The 15,587-nt window shown below is 37.1% G+C and overlaps 3 protein-coding genes across 3 annotated transcripts; 2 read left to right on the top strand and 1 right to left on the bottom strand.

Annotated features, from left to right (window-relative positions):
• The first annotated feature begins 657 nt into the window (after window positions 1–657).
• Window positions 658–2,710, top strand: LOC116145078 (probable glutathione S-transferase). Its single transcript, XM_031430521.1, has 3 exons — window positions 658–779; window positions 1,914–2,239; window positions 2,318–2,710. Exons 2-3 carry the CDS (start codon window positions 1,928–1,930, stop codon window positions 2,654–2,656), a joined length of 651 nt encoding a protein of 216 aa, XP_031286381.1. The 5' UTR covers window positions 658–779; window positions 1,914–1,927; the 3' UTR covers window positions 2,657–2,710.
• A 130-nt stretch (window positions 2,711–2,840) lies between these two features.
• On the bottom strand, window positions 2,841–4,095 carry LOC116145079 (universal stress protein PHOS32-like). Its single transcript, XM_031430522.1, has 4 exons — window positions 3,730–4,095; window positions 3,525–3,634; window positions 3,306–3,424; window positions 2,841–3,206 (listed from the first exon to the last, which is right to left on the bottom strand). Exons 1-4 carry the CDS (start codon window positions 3,902–3,904, stop codon window positions 3,116–3,118), a joined length of 495 nt encoding a protein of 164 aa, XP_031286382.1. The 5' UTR covers window positions 3,905–4,095; the 3' UTR covers window positions 2,841–3,115.
• A 3,311-nt stretch (window positions 4,096–7,406) lies between these two features.
• On the top strand, window positions 7,407–9,721 carry LOC116145077. The gene is made up of 5 exons (XM_031430520.1): window positions 7,407–7,984; window positions 8,069–8,296; window positions 8,390–8,711; window positions 9,220–9,333; window positions 9,460–9,721. The coding sequence occupies exons 1-5, from the start codon at window positions 7,688–7,690 to the stop codon at window positions 9,579–9,581; spliced, it is 1,083 nt and encodes a 360-aa protein (XP_031286380.1). The 5' UTR covers window positions 7,407–7,687; the 3' UTR covers window positions 9,582–9,721.
• Window positions 9,722–15,587: the final 5,866 nt, after the last annotated feature.

Here is a 15,587-nt window from a genome sequence, read left to right as displayed (position 1 = left end):
TTGCTGCGATGGCAATTTTATTTTGTCTTACTCTGTATGCTTTTGAAAGAGGTTACCATTCTTGGTTAACTAAAGTAGGACAAATTGAATTCTGTTTCAACCATTAGCAAGACCCCAAGGCCAAACCCACTTCCCCAAATAAGGGGTGGTAAAAACAGTACAAAACCAGAGGATGAGTTAGATATAGCTATTTCACTCCCATTTGTGAGGATGCAGAAATTTACTACCAAAGGCTTAGATCCTTGATATTGCTTTTATAACAAAACTTTGCATTTCTGTTCACTCAGAAAATTTCCTTGACTAATTCTTGGGAATAATTATTGATAGGTAAATATAGGGTGGTTGATCAGATAAGTGATAACCAGTCAACCAAACCACAAGAGAAAACAACAAATAAAATGACATAAAAGTTCTAAAAGCAACTAGGTGTGAAAGTTTTCTGTAAATAAACGGGGGAGGAGGGAGGTAAGACAGATTTAATGAAATGCCAAGGGAGGTGAGAAACAATTTATTATACATGTGGGGGTGTCTTTGAACCTCAAGGGAGGTGAGGGATAATAACCCTGTAAATTATCGTCATGTTAGGGAGGAGCCGAAATTGACTGTTAAGGAGTTCGCATTACTAGGGAAGATGCCCAGGTCACAGTCAAAGCTCGAGGAAACAGAAAAAGGGGGGAAAGAACCGAGTGAAAGAGAAGAGTGACAAAGGAAAATCAATAGGCTATCAAAGGAGAGAAGAGAAAGAGCTCGCCGGCAAATTGGGTTTGCATTTAAATCAGGTAGGATTAAGGATAATAAGTTTGTATCTTTTATACCTCATGTTTGAGATTCTGTATGATTAGCTTATAATGCTTTCTTTGTATAGTATACAAGATGCGATTTTGTAAAAGTTTATACCTCTCATCCATTAGATACATTAATGTTAACAGATTCTTATTGGATTTTGTTCACTTAGTTGTTCAGAAGATATCAGAAGAATGTTATGGGACTTCTATTGTTTTAGTTTGGTTAAGCTTGAAAATTTACAAATGACCCTTTTCACTAAATTTGTTGACTTTACCAAGTTACAACTCTCTATCAGTTATCAGATTGACACAAATTTGCCTGTTCCAAGTTATATTCTTCTAAGAGAGTTATTGACAGTTGTAATTTTTCTTAGCTGCTTGCCCAAAAAAAATCAGCAGCATGCTTTGAAACATATTAGCAGAAAGTTATCCTATTTTAATTTGATCAGAAAGACGTATCTTAGAGAGATCATTGGTTATACCCAGTAAATTTCGAAGTATGGGTTCTCCATCTTGCAAACATAGAAAAAGACAACAACAGTTGTCTGTTTTTGGGTTGCTCTTTGTTTGCTCTCTGTGGTTTTGGGCTGCTGTATTTTCCAGCTAAGGCAGCAGCTGTTTTGCTCCGTGGTTGCTGCATCCTTGCAGCGTGTACAGTGTGGTGCTGCTGGTATACAGCTTGTACAGGCTGGTTTAGCTTTTGGAAGCTGATCTTTGAGTTGTTTCCGAGGGCCTTTTTGCTGTCTGTACAGAGTTGTTGGTTCCGGACTTACTTTTTGCTTAGAGTTTAACAGTTCTTGTTTTGTTTTGTTGTTATGGGCAGTCTTTAGCCTGATGCCCTTGGTACCTTTTGTGTAGCTTGTCCCTTGGTTGGTCCTGTCCAGGGGTCTTGGTTGTTAAGGGTTCTTTCTCTTTTTTAGCTGTAATTCATTGTTCTTTATAAAATTACCTTTTAACCACGAAAAAAAAAAAAGACAACAACAGTAGCTTTCCAGGCAATGTTTATGATAATACAGCCTCAAGTTCTATTAGGAAAGTAACCTTAGTATGCATCTTTTACCAATAACCAATGGATAAAATTATACAAGAAAATGCACATCAGTCACTTGTTGCGATAACATTTTCCAGGTGCCAAATCGACAATGGGTGAAGAAGTGAAGCTGATTGGCATGTGGGCAAGCATATTCTGTCAGAGAATACAGATGGCCTTGAAACTAAAACGGATTCAGTTTGAATACATAGAAGAGGACCTTTCCAACAAGAGTCCTTTGCTTCTCCAGTATAACCCCATCCATAAAAAGGTTCCAGTCCTTGTACACAATGGAAAGTCCATTTCAGAATCGCTAGCCATTTTCGAATACATAGACGAGACTTGGAAACATAATCCGATCATGCCTGAAGATCCTTATGACAGAGCCATGGCACGCTTTTGGGCAAAATTTATAGATGAGAAGGTAAATTAAGTATACCAGAAATGTTTAATCTTTAATATTCGCAGCAATTAATAAAAATCACTTGCTTCTTATTTGAAGCTGCTATGGACAGTGTTTGAGGCCTTCACAAGCAAAGAGAATGAGCTGGAGAAGGCGATTGACGAAGCTTCTCTGCAGTTGAAATTTTTTGAAAACCAGCTCAAGGACAAGAGCTTCTTTGGAGGTGACACCATCGGGTACTTAGACATTGTTGGGATAGTCGTGGCTCATTGGTTTGGAATAATGCAAGAAGTATTAGAAGTAGAGTTGATTAATGAAGAGAAATTTCCCATTTTACATAATTGGATAGTGAAGTTCCTTGACATTGCCATGGTCCAGGAATCCTTGCCTCCAAGAGAAAAGCTTCTTGCACATACCCGGAAAGCCTTCAGGAAGTGATTTGCATCAAAGTTTAGGGCTCATATGTGAGTTGATAGGACCCTATGAGCCTCAAAACTCTCATGTTTTATGATTTGAAGATCTAATAATAGTATTTTTTTTCTCACCGTTCTGAATATTTGAAGGTATATATAATTCTTTCGAAACACCAACTATAAAATTGAAGTTGTGATAGAAACAAATATAAGAAGCAAGAAACAACCCAGATATATATTATTGTCACTTACAGTACTGTAACACAACCATGAACATAAATAACATACTCAAGGTTTAATTATTTAAACATACTTGGAATAAGGTTTATACATTGAACAGCCTGACTCTGTGGCAATACTTTCTGAAAATAACATTGTGCAATTGTCTATCTCACGAAAACCACCATCAGAGAGAAACAATAGCACACATTATTCCTAATCATACAATCCTTTGCAAGATGAGATTAAGAACTTGAGATCAGAATCAATGACCTTTAGCACTCGGGTCTTTGACAATTGTCACAGGGCATGTCGCACTTGCTATCACATAGCTGCTCACACTTCCCAGCAAAACCCTATTTCCAATCAATCAATAATTTTCTCAAACTCAGAGTACAAATCACTAGCCCATCTATCAATAAGTTTTGGTTAATAAGATGTATGTATCTTTATACCTTTGGATGCTGCCAAGACCTCTACTTCCCATAACCAAAGCGTCAAGCTTCAGAGCTCCAACAGCCTCACACAGCTTGTCTCTAGCATCGCCCCAGTATAGCTTTGCTACTACACTCGCCTACAATCAATTCCAACCCATAATTCGATTGAAAAACAAAATAAAACAAGAGATAACCCCATAATTACACAACAAAACAATTATTGTAACAGAGAGGTACATGTGTCTGCCTTGAAGCAGTTTCAAGCAAATCCAAAACCTCAGGATCAAACTGAATGTCGTACTTCTGCAACACCTCGCGTTCTCGAAACTCCGCCAATGGAATCAAGGCTAGACAAGAGTTCATTAAACTAATTCAGAAACAGAAAAGATTATATCACCGTTTATATGAAAACTTAATACAAAAACAATAGTGCGGTGCTTACGTGAACCGCTGGGGGACCAGAGAAGGTTTCGGGATTCATCATCAAGAGAAGGCTTAATGTGAATGAGATATAGTGTGTCACCTTTGTCTAGCAGATTATCAGTGGCCCATTGGAGAGCTAATTTACTTCCCTTTGAGAAGTCCATAGCTACACCTATTTTTCGATCATTTGTCATCTTTTTTTACTTTTTTTTCTCTCTCTCTTCTTCCTGTAAGAAGTTCAAATGAAGATCAAAACACCAAATAACTTAAATTTTGAGAATCAATTGGGATTTGAGGAAGATCTATGAAGAAGATATGAGATGGTACTGTTGAGTTGTTGAATTTTAGGTGTGATTTATTTAATGCAAATACAATGAAGGTGGTAATATAATATGCTTTTCCGCAAGTGTCACATACTCACATGCTACGGTTGACAATTCATCTATGATACATTGAGAAGATTTGATTGAAGACTTGGGTCAGAGCAAGGTTCCCTGAAGACCATCCACTCTAGATAGGATAACTGGTGGAATTAATTACTCAATCAGTATCTATGGCACGTAACAGTAGATAATCATTAAGTCTGGAAAATGAAAGTGAAAATTTATAATGATTTATTGCCTCTCAACTGCCATTCCATTCTAATCAACTAGTCAACTCTCCTGCACGCGAAGGATCAGTTTTTACCAAAACGGGCTTCTCTGTACTCAGTCTCTTGAGAATTGAACAAATATTGGTTAAGTTGTTAATAGAGTTAAGATTTTTCACTCCCAAATAATAGATTAATGACATTTTCCCACTTAGACATTTTTAAAAAAACTATTTTATTATTCAAATTTATATTTTGGTGACAAAGAAAGAGTAAACTTTGTCTAAGTTATTAAGACTTTTAAAAAGCAGAGATTGATGGGTCTTTTGGTATTGAAAGGTTGGATTTTGATGATCGGTATTAATCGAAATTTGACTAAGGAGGGGTGGTTGCACAAACTCTAATCGTTCGATTGTCGGCGATTGATGGTGTCGGTAAGAGTAGAGTTTGAAGAGTTTTGATGAGTGATGATCGAATAAGAGAATGGTGGTAGTATAAAGTCGCAACGATTTAGGTAATAAAAAGGTATTTTAAAAGTCTATAGATGAAAAAGTGTCATTAAACCATTATTTAGGTAGGAAAAAAAAATGTTTACTCTTGTTAATAATATTAACCACCAAGACTTTTTAACTTTTCATTCTTCAACTTCACCTACTGGCTACATTCACCTGCTCCATTAAACCTCTCTTCTAATCTTTTAATTAGGTTTTAACTAACTTGTTCGTCAGCCCCCAACCCCTTCTTGTTTTTGATATCAGTAATCACATCAATTCAATCGATGTTCTTATGTTGATGGCATGAGGGAGTCTCTTCCCCTTAATCTTGAGTTTGACAGAGTTCTAGCCCACTTCAGGAACCCAGAGGTTGATTTGGCCCATTTTCTTCTCAGAACTTATTATCACTGTTCCTTTGACTAATGGAGGGCCCGAGGCAGAGACCCTGATTTCCAACTTAATGGGTCAAATAAGGCGGTCCAGTTGAGTAAAAACAACTACCCATAACTCAACTGCTCTTTTTCTATTTTGCCAGAAAACTGAAGTTTTATCTTAATATAAAATGGCTTCTGCATGGGGAGAATAAAGGGAATATGGAGGAAATTTTTTGGTAAAAAATCCACTTACAAGCTGCCCATTAATGTTGAACTAGTGAGGTTTTTTTTGTCATATAGCAATCTCTAAGTTTAGTATCCAAGTAAAAAATTGACAAGAAACAACTCCATTAACTCACCTAATGCAAAACCAGCTGACTTTGTTGACAAACAAATTATTTGACTCTAGCATCAGACAGAAAACAACTGGGGATGAATTTTCTATCAGTTCCTTAACATAAAGAACAAATAGAATAAAGGTTAAAGCTGCAGGAATTTACAAGACTAAGTTCATATCTTTGTTCCAAGTGAGGGAAATCACAATCCTTAACAANAATTCATCTATGATACATTGAGAAGATTTGATTGAAGACTTGGGTTAGAGCAAGGTTCCCTGAAGACCATCCACTCTAGATAGGATAACTGGTGGAATTAATTACTCAATCAGTATCTATGGCACGTAACAGTAGATAATCATTAAGTCTGGAAAATGAAAGTGAAAATTTATAATGATTTATTGCCTCTCAACTGCCATTCCATTCTAATCAACTAGTCAACTCTCCTGCACGCGAAGGATCAGTTTTTACCAAAACGGGCTTCTCTGTACTCAGTCTCTTGAGAATTGAACAAATATTGGTTAAGTTGTTAATAGAGTTAAGATTTTTCACTCCCAAATAATAGATTAATGACATTTTCCCACTTAGACATTTTTAAAAAAACTATTTTATTATTCAAATTTATATTTTGGTGACAAAGAAAGAGTAAACTTTGTCTAAGTTATTAAGACTTTTAAAAAGCAGAGATTGATGGGTCTTTTGGTATTGAAAGGTTGGATTTTGATGATCGGTATTAATCGAAATTTGACTAAGGAGGGGTGGTTGCACAAACTCTAATCGTTCGATTGTCGGCGATTGATGGTGTCGGTAAGAGTAGAGTTTGAAGAGTTTTGATGAGTGATGATCGAATAAGAGAATGGTGGTAGTATAAAGTCGCAACGATTTAGGTAATAAAAAGGTATTTTAAAAGTCTATAGATGAAAAAGTGTCATTAAACCATTATTTAGGTAGGAAAAAAAAATGTTTACTCTTGTTAATAATATTAACCACCAAGACTTTTTAACTTTTCATTCTTCAACTTCACCTACTGGCTACATTCACCTGCTCCATTAAACCTCTCTTCTAATCTTTTAATTAGGTTTTAACTAACTTGTTCGTCAGCCCCCAACCCCTTCTTGTTTTTGATATCAGTAATCACATCAATTCAATCGATGTTCTTATGTTGATGGCATGAGGGAGTCTCTTCCCCTTAATCTTGAGTTTGACAGAGTTCTAGCCCACTTCAGGAACCCAGAGGTTGATTTGGCCCATTTTCTTCTCAGAACTTATTATCACTGTTCCTTTGACTAATGGAGGGCCCGAGGCAGAGACCCTGATTTCCAACTTAATGGGTCAAATAAGGCGGTCCAGTTGAGTAAAAACAACTACCCATAACTCAACTGCTCTTTTTCTATTTTGCCAGAAAACTGAAGTTTTATCTTAATATAAAATGGCTTCTGCATGGGGAGAATAAAGGGAATATGGAGGAAATTTTTTGGTAAAAAATCCACTTACAAGCTGCCCATTAATGTTGAACTAGTGAGGTTTTTTTTGTCATATAGCAATCTCTAAGTTTAGTATCCAAGTAAAAAATTGACAAGAAACAACTCCATTAACTCACCTAATGCAAAACCAGCTGACTTTGTTGACAAACAAATTATTTGACTCTAGCATCAGACAGAAAACAACTGGGGATGAATTTTCTATCAGTTCCTTAACATAAAGAACAAATAGAATAAAGGTTAAAGCTGCAGGAATTTACAAGACTAAGTTCATATCTTTGTTCCAAGTGAGGGAAATCACAATCCTTAACAAATGGCAGGTGAGTTGTATAGCTGGACAAATGTACGGTCCAACTACTAACGCCAGTTCAACTAAACATTAGTGCCCGAAAACTAGACCCACCAACTGACTAGTTTTAAGTACCAAATGTCCTGTAGCCAATTTATCCTCTCTAAAACAACCATCTTCTCCTATATAAAGCTCACTTTAAAGCTGTGTTTTTGTCCAATATTCATTCAGATTCACTCAGCCTCTCTCTTTTGTGTGTACCTGTGAGGTGCGTGCGTGTGTCAGTGTGTGAGAGACCAAGATATTATGAATCTTGTCTAACCAGCAACACTCATCATAGCGAATCATCAAAACCACCACCTGACCTCTGTCAACTCAACTCTTTTCTGTTGAACACAACTCAAAGCCATTTATTATGGATGTTCACCTACGCAACGCGGATCACTCACTGCCTCCTTCACTGTTTTATGATCTTCAAGATTGTGGTGATACTTCACTCTCAAACTGGGTCTCTGCCTCACCAAACAACAAGCCCATCCCTACCACCGGCAGTTGGTCTTCCTTTGCTTCATCTGACTCTTTTTTAAGTTCGCAAGTTGCGTCAGAAGTGGGTTCGGCGGAGACAGAAAGCGACCCGGACGAAGAGTTCATGGCTGAGTTGATTCGTCAGATGGCTCACTTCATGTTTCAGGATGATGATAAACTAGAAAAGGTAGTTAATTTATTGATCAAGTTAGTTCCTTTCTGGCATTATCTGATTTTAAGACTCTAATTCGTGGTTTACTGCAATTTTCAGTCATGGGGTTCGGCTGGTTCGCCGCAATCAACAGATTGGTCACCTTTACGCATGAACCATGAGAGGCAAATAGATATATCTCGAGAACCGTCACCACCAGGACCAATCATGATGGAGGAGTTTGAGAAGATGAAGATGAATAGTGAAGTCCCTTCAAGCATGAGCAACAGCAACGTTGAGTTTCACTCTAAACAAGCTCTTATTGATGATCAAATACGAGCTATTCGAGTAAAGCATAGATCCTGTCAAAATTAGATTGTTTTTTTTTCCTTTCTTTTTCTGCTTATATAACTAATTTTTTTATCTTTCATCTTTTTGAAGTTCCTTAAGCTCAAACAAGAGCAGCTTATGAAACAACTCGAGTACAAAAAACAGCTTAAAGTGTACCAAAACAAAGCGAGAGCTTATGGTGGATATAACAATATTGGGCAAAAGACTGTGCCTTCTCCGACTTCAAGTTCAATTAGCCCATGGTCTAACTCTAACATGCAACAGCAGCAACAGAGCAACCAACAACAACCCAGTTCGGGTATGAGAGCGGTGTTCCTCGGTGAGCCGGGTTCAAAAACTGGGTCAGTTGGAACCGGTGTCTTTTTGCCTAAAGGAATCGGCGGCAACTCTTCCGAATCACGCAAGAAACCAGGTAATATAATTTATACTTGTCTTAAATAAGTATTGATTTTGGGTTTTGGTGCCTTATTTTACTTCTTGATTTCCACGGTTGTTGGGGTAGTTAATTTTGAGTGGACTATCAGTTAGTCTATAGGTCGATTAGGTTTGGATTTTCCATTATTTTGGTTGTGACTTTTTTGAGTTTGTGCTTTTAGATTTGTTCTATATTCTTAGATTCTTTTTCATCTTTTTCATATTCTTCTAGATGGGTGGTGGCCAGGATGATGAGATTGATATATGATAAGGATGCAGGGGAATCTTCCCATATGGTCCACTTGTTTGGGTTTGGGGTCTGGTAGAGTTGCTTTCGGCTAAAATATTAAGCCAATTACAGCAGCAAATTCTTAAGTTAGGATAGATTCTACTTCTAATTAAATCTTCACGATGGTTATCTTATCATCAACATACACACACACACTTTGAAGGCATAGCATGACCTATTATTTTTCGTTTTTAATGTTTAGTTGTTTCATCTATAGGTTGTTCTACAGTTCTTATACCAGCAAGAGTGGTACAGGCTCTAAAACAACACTTTGACAAAGTGGGTGTGCCATCTGCATCAAAATTCAATGAAAATTTCCCTCTGCAACATGGTAAACTACAGTTAATATATTCGTAAATCAGATTCTCTAGGAGTTTCTAGCATCTAAATTATTATAGTATAATCGCTGTTTTTCTTTCAAGTTAAAAGGTTAATAAGTTTACTTCATTCTCTTCAGATTCTATGCATGTGGCTGGGAATGGAAGGAATAGCTTTTATTCACAGGAACATCGCCAGCCCTGGACCGTGCCCGCCATGAACCATCAAGATATGGGTCTACCTCAAGAATGGACTTATTAACAGCCCAACCATCACGAGGAGTTCAAGTTCAAGACAGATTTGGACAAAAAATAGAAATTGGTTAAATATAGGGAATCTGATATAGTGTAGGTGGACAAATAAAGATGAAGAGAATATTTCTCTCTCTATTTTTACTATCGGAGGAAAGCCAAATTTAGTCTGAAAAATGAGAATAAAAGGTGTCTGAAAGATATTCATACAGGCTTCGTACCTTCTTCTGGCTTATGTAGCTCAATTGATTAAAGTAGTTGTAACCTGAGGATGCCTTTTGAAGTCCCTTAATAATAATGCAGTTGTCAGCAATGCAGACTTGATTGTTATAGTTTTTGTTTGCTTTCATGCCGTGCAATTTTTTATATCTATTGCTACTTACGCGTAGGACAAGCAAACCCAGCTCCAAATTGGACCATTCTGTCTTTAAATGTTATAAAAACATTGAAGCAAACATTAATTTATGCGATCTCTCATTGCAGGCCTTCGCATGCTGCTTTCTGTGATGAAATGCTGATGCAAAATGCATATTCCTTTCAAAGTCAGTTGAACTCTAGCTAGTTCTGATCAAAACTTCCCTTATTTTATTAGTAGTTTCTATATAAACATATGTCAGCTGTGACCCATTTTGCCTGCATTTAACATGCCACATAGGTCTTTCGAGGAGTTATATATACGTAACATATTATGAGGAAAAATTCAAGAAAATTTGACAATTGATACATATACCCTAGGTATATATCCAAGTTGCTCTAGTGAGGCTGGTTGAACTTTAGTTTTTAGTTAACACTTGAGTTAGGTTGGTGGGGTGTTAAGCGAGAATTTAGTCTACGTATTTGTACTATTGTCATCTCTTTAATAGCTCTCTCCCTCGTGCAGCTGATGTCCTGGCGAGCTTTGAGATGTCTTGGACTTGGGGGTTGATGACTTGATGTGGATATCTGCAGAGTCCTTGCATATGGGGTTGTCGGTTCAGATTCCTTCTATTCGAAGATCTGATGACACGGTCAAACTTTTAGTTTAACTTCTCAGCAGCATTGGAATCACAAACGACACTGATCTTTGTTCCATTAATCAAACAGCCGGATCCAATAATTTATCAATTCATGTTAACTGTTACACCCAGTTTATATAATAATATTATTGAAGAAGAGAAGAGAAAAGAATCATTAATTGTCTTAATTATTTCTTCTTAGATCATTAAGTTAGGCCATGTAGTCTTTTTTATTTGTTTATCATTCTGACTCAAAAGACTTTATACTTGTTTTCATCTGAGATGAAGCACACAACTGGGACAAGCAGGGCTTAAAAAAAGTGATGTTGTCCCCCAAATGGATAAAGTGGCTTGAAATATAACATTTAACAGTGAGAAATGATTTACCCTGCATGCGTTTTCAAGTGGATTGTCTCTCAAGATGCATAAATGGTAGGGGACAAAACAAGCTCAGGCGATTGCTTGGTCATGTTTTCTCAATCTTAAAGGAATATTTGCACCCCACTCTGGGCTGAAATTGATTGATCATTCTTGGTTTACAATCACCGGGAAAGTGAAAAGTCACTTGCTAATCATCCAACACATACATGACTTATATTATAGATATTAATTTGTACACACAACACATGACATGAAACGGTGGGTTGATGATGATGTTGCTTGCTTTGAAGACGCCTTCAAACATGGCGTCTTTTTGGGCATATCATCGCTTTGATTACTGCAGATTAAGTGCACGGCTATCAATAAACCACAAGGGACCACTGCCCTCTGATTGGAACATTGTTTCAGAAACCCAGCTGGAAGCCAATTAAGGTTGTTTCTAGGATAAAATGACAAAGAGAGAGAATCCAAGATGACTGTATCGTTAGAGTCAGTTGAGTTGATCTCGAAGACTTGGCAACATGTGCAAATGAGCTATCAAACTGGCCCGGGTGGAAACCCAGGTACACGGCTGGTTGAAGTTTTTTCCACGTAAACTTTCTGGTAAAATGGGTTTCCCCAAGGTCTTGTGCATGGCAACAAGTTAATAAAGCCTTTTCATGATGATTAAATGATCTAGAATTTGGAAAATGAGTCACAGACCGCTATTTCCAAGGATTTGTACTACTCAATATCACGGGTTTGGAACACCATGACAAAATAACCAAGCAAACAAAAGGGTCAAAGTCTATTGAGGTAAACAAACATGTCACATGTGAGGGAAGGAGTTGGTTTTTGTGGCTGAAGTTCGACAGTCACTACTTGGATTTCTAAAGATTTGAAGTCTTAACTTTGTCAGTGGATGACCCATTATCGAGAGGCCCACTAGGTATTACTTCAACATATTGTATCATTAAATAATGATATTATTTAATGATAATTTTCTATTTACATCACATCTAAAATATCATTTTATTATCTGAATTTATATTTTAATGACAAATAAAGAGTGAATTCGATCTAAACTATTGAAGTTTTTGAGGAGGAAAGATTTGGTAATAGAAGATTGGATTTTAATGATTGGGATTGATTGGATTTTGACTTGGGAATGGTGGTTTCGCAAACCCTAATCGATCGATTATCGGTAATTTACGAGATCGATAGAAATAAGGTTTGAGAGGTTTTAATAAGTGGTGATTAAAAAAGAGAATGGTAGTGGTGTGAGGTCACAACGATACTAAAATCGAAAACAGAATATAAATTTAAGTAGTAAAATGGTATTTTAAAATTCTGTGGATGAGAAATAGTCATTAAGCCATTATTTGGGTGGGAAAAAGTCATTTACTCATCTCTTAACTAGAAATTCTCACGCTAAGTACTTCAAGAAGAGCCTTAAAATCTGTAGTTCATTTGGCTGTTGAGGTGGTTATCCACATAACTCAATAACCACAAATTAATTTGGGTTGGCAACATTCAAGTATCGGAACAGAATTTGGGGTGAATGGCCATTTAATTCAACCAAAACCAAAACCTGACCTCTGTCAACTCAACTCTTTTCTGTTGAACACAACTCAAAGCCATTTATTATGGATGTTCACCTACGCAACGCGGATCACTCACTGCCTTCTGTGTTTTATGATCTTCAAGAGTGTGTGATACTTCACTCTCAAACTGGGTCTCTGCCTCACCAAACAACAAGCCCATCCCTACCACCGCAGTTGGTCTTCCTTGCTTCATCTGACTCTTTTTAAGTTCGCAAGTTGCGTCAGAAGTGGGTTCGGCGGAGACAGAAAGCGACCGGACGAAGAGTTCATGGCTGAGTTGATTCGTCAGAGTTCACTTCATGTTTCAGGAGATGATAACATAGAAAAGGTAGTTAATTTATTGATCAAGTTAGTTCCTTTCTGGCATTATCTGATTTTAAGACTCTAATTCGTGGTTTACTGCAATTTTCAGTCAGGGGTTCGGCTGGTTCGCCGCAATCAACGATTGGTCACCTTTACGCATGAACCATGGAGGCAAATAGATATATCTCGAGACCGTCACCACCAGGACCATCATGATGGAGGAGTTTGAGAAGATGAAGATGAATAGTGAAGTCCCTTCAAGCATGAGCAACAGCAACGTTGAGTTTCACTCTAAACAATCTCTATTGATGATCAAATACGAGCTATTCGAGTAAGCATAGATCCTGTCAAAATTAGATTTTTTTTTTCCTTTCTTTTTCTGTTATATAACTAATTTTTTTATCTTTATCTTTTTGAAGTTCCTTAAGCTCAAACAAGAGCAGCTTATGAAACAACTCGAGTACAAAAAACAGCTAAAGTGTACCAAACAAAGCGAGAGCTATAGTGGATATAACAATATTGGGCAAAAGACTGTGCCTCTCCGACTTCAAGTTCAATTAGCCCTGGTCTAACTCTAACATGCAACAGCAGCAACAGAGCAACCAACAACAACCCAGTTGGGTAGAGAGCGGTGTTCCTCGGTGAGCCGGGTTCAAAAACTGGGTCAGTGGAACCGGTGTCTTTTTGCCTAAAGGAATCGGCGGCAACTCTTCCGAATCACGCAAGAAACCAGGTAATATAATTTATACTTGTCTTAAATAAGTATTGATTTTGGGTTTTGGTGCCTTATTTCTTCTTGTTTCCACGGTGTTGGGGTAGTTAATTTTGAGTGGACTATCAGTTAGTCTATAGGTCGATTAGGTTTGGATTTTCCATTATTTGGTTGTGACTTTTTTGAGTTTGTGTTTTAATTTGTTCTATATTCTTAGATTCTTTTTCATCTTTCATATTCTTCTAGATGGGTGGTGGCCAAGATGATGAGATTGATATATGATAAGGATGCAGTGGAATCTTCCCATTGGTCCACGTTGTTGGGGGTGGGTTCTGGTAGAGTTGCTTTCGGCATAGCAGACCCATTATTTTGTTTTTTAATGTTTGTGTTTTCATCATAGGTTGTTCTACAGTTCTTATACCAGCAGAGTGGTACAGGTCCTAAAACAAACACTTTGACAAAGTGGGTGTGCCATCTGCATCAAAATTCAATGAAAATTTCCCTCTGCAACATGGTAAACTACAGTTAAATATTCGTAAATCAGATTCTCTAGGAGTTTCTAGCATCTAAATTATATAGTATAATCCTGTTTTTCTTTCAAGTTAAAAGGTTAATAATTTACTTCATTCTTCAGATTCTATGCATGTGGCTGGGAATGAAGGAATGCTTTTATTCACAGGAACATCGCCAGCCCTGGACGTGCCGCCATGAACCATCAAGATATTGGTCTACCTCAAGAATGGACTTATTAACAGCCCAACCATCACGAGGAGTTCAAGTTCAAGACAGATTTGGACAAAAAATAGAAATTGGTTAATATAGGGAATTGAATAGTGTAGGTGGACAAAAAAGATGAAGAGAATATTTCTCTCTCTATTTTTACTATCGGAGGAAAGCCAAATTTAGTCTGAAAAATAGAATAAAAGGTGTCTGAAAGATATTCATACAGGCTTCGTACCTTCTTCTGGCTTATGTAGCTCAATGATAAAGTAGTTGTAACTGAGGATGCCTTTTGAAGTCCCTTAATATAATGCAGTTGTCAGCAATGCAGATGATTGTTATGTTTTTGTTTGCTTTCATGCCGTGCAATTTTTTATATCTATTGCTACTTACGCGTAGGACAAGCAAACCAGCTCCAAATTGGACCATTCTGTCTTAAATGTTATAAAAACATCAGGATCAAACTGAATGTCGTACTTCTGCAACACCTCGCGTTCTCGAAACTCCGCCAATGGAATTAAAGCTACACAAGAGTTCATTAAACTAGTTCAGAAACAGAAAAGATTATATCACCGTTTATATGAAAACTTAATACAAAAACAATAGTGCGGTGCTTACGTGAACCGCTGGGGGACCAGAGAAGGTTTCGGGATTCATCATCAAGAGAGGGCTTAATGTGAATGAGATATAGTGTGTCACCTTTGTCTAGCAGATTATCAGCGGCCCATTTGAGAGCTAATTTGCTTCCCTTTGAGAAGTCCATAGCTACACCTATTTTTCGATCATTTGTCATCTTTTTTTACTTTTTTTTTTTCTCTCTCTCTTCTTCCTGTAAGAAGTTCAACTGACGATCAAAACACCAAATAACTTAAATTTTGAGAATCAATTGGGATTTGAGGAAGATCTATGAAGAAGATATGAGATGGTACTGTTGAGTTGTTGAATTTTAGGTGTGATTTATTTAATGCAAATACAATGAAGGTGGTAATATAATATGCTTTTCTGCAAGTGTCACATACTCACATGCCATGTTTGACAATTCGTCTATGATACATTGAGAAGATTTGATTGAAGACTTGGGTTAGAGCAAGGTTCCCTGAAGACCATCCACTCTAGATAGGATAACTGGTGGAATTGATTACTCAATCAGTATCTATGGCACGTAACAGCTGATAATCATTAAGTCTGGAAAATGAAAGTTAAAATTTATAATGATTTATTGACTCTCAACTGCCATTCCATTCTAATCAACTAGTCAACTCTCCTGGACGCGAAGGATCGGTTTTAACTAAAATGGACTTCACTTGAAACTTGAACAAATA

The sequence above is a fragment of the Pistacia vera genome, unplaced genomic scaffold (genome assembly GCF_008641045.1).
Source record: "Pistacia vera cultivar Batoury unplaced genomic scaffold, PisVer_v2 Contig46, whole genome shotgun sequence".
NCBI lineage: Eukaryota > Viridiplantae > Streptophyta > Magnoliopsida > Sapindales > Anacardiaceae > Pistacia > Pistacia vera.
This window is presented reverse-complemented; position numbering and strand designations above follow the sequence as displayed.

What these genes read in the sequence shown, in the direction of transcription:
- LOC116145078 (XM_031430521.1), top strand. Translation starts at nt 1,928, where the DNA reads ATGGGTGAAGAAGTGAAGCTGATTGGCATGTGGGCAAGCATATTCTGT. An exon ending in CAAAATTTATAGATGAGAAG is followed by an intron (nt 2,240 to 2,317) that starts GTAAATTAAGTA and finishes TCTTATTTGAAG; the next exon opens with CTGCTATGGACAGTGTTTGA.
- LOC116145079 (XM_031430522.1), bottom strand. Translation starts at nt 3,904, where the DNA reads ATGACAAATGATCGAAAAATAGGTGTAGCTATGGACTTCTCAAAGGGA. An exon ending in CTGGTCCCCCAGCGGTTCAC is followed by an intron (nt 3,635 to 3,729) that starts GTAAGCACCGCA and finishes ACTCTTGTCTAG; the next exon opens with CCTTGATTCCATTGGCGGAG. An exon ending in CTGCTTCAAGGCAGACACAT is followed by an intron (nt 3,425 to 3,524) that starts GTACCTCTCTGT and finishes AATTGATTGTAG; the next exon opens with GCGAGTGTAGTAGCAAAGCT.
- LOC116145077 (XM_031430520.1), top strand. Translation starts at nt 7,688, where the DNA reads ATGGATGTTCACCTACGCAACGCGGATCACTCACTGCCTCCTTCACTG. An exon ending in ATCAAATACGAGCTATTCGA is followed by an intron (nt 8,297 to 8,389) that starts GTAAAGCATAGA and finishes ATCTTTTTGAAG; the next exon opens with TTCCTTAAGCTCAAACAAGA. An exon ending in CGAATCACGCAAGAAACCAG is followed by an intron (nt 8,712 to 9,219) that starts GTAATATAATTT and finishes TTTCATCTATAG; the next exon opens with GTTGTTCTACAGTTCTTATA.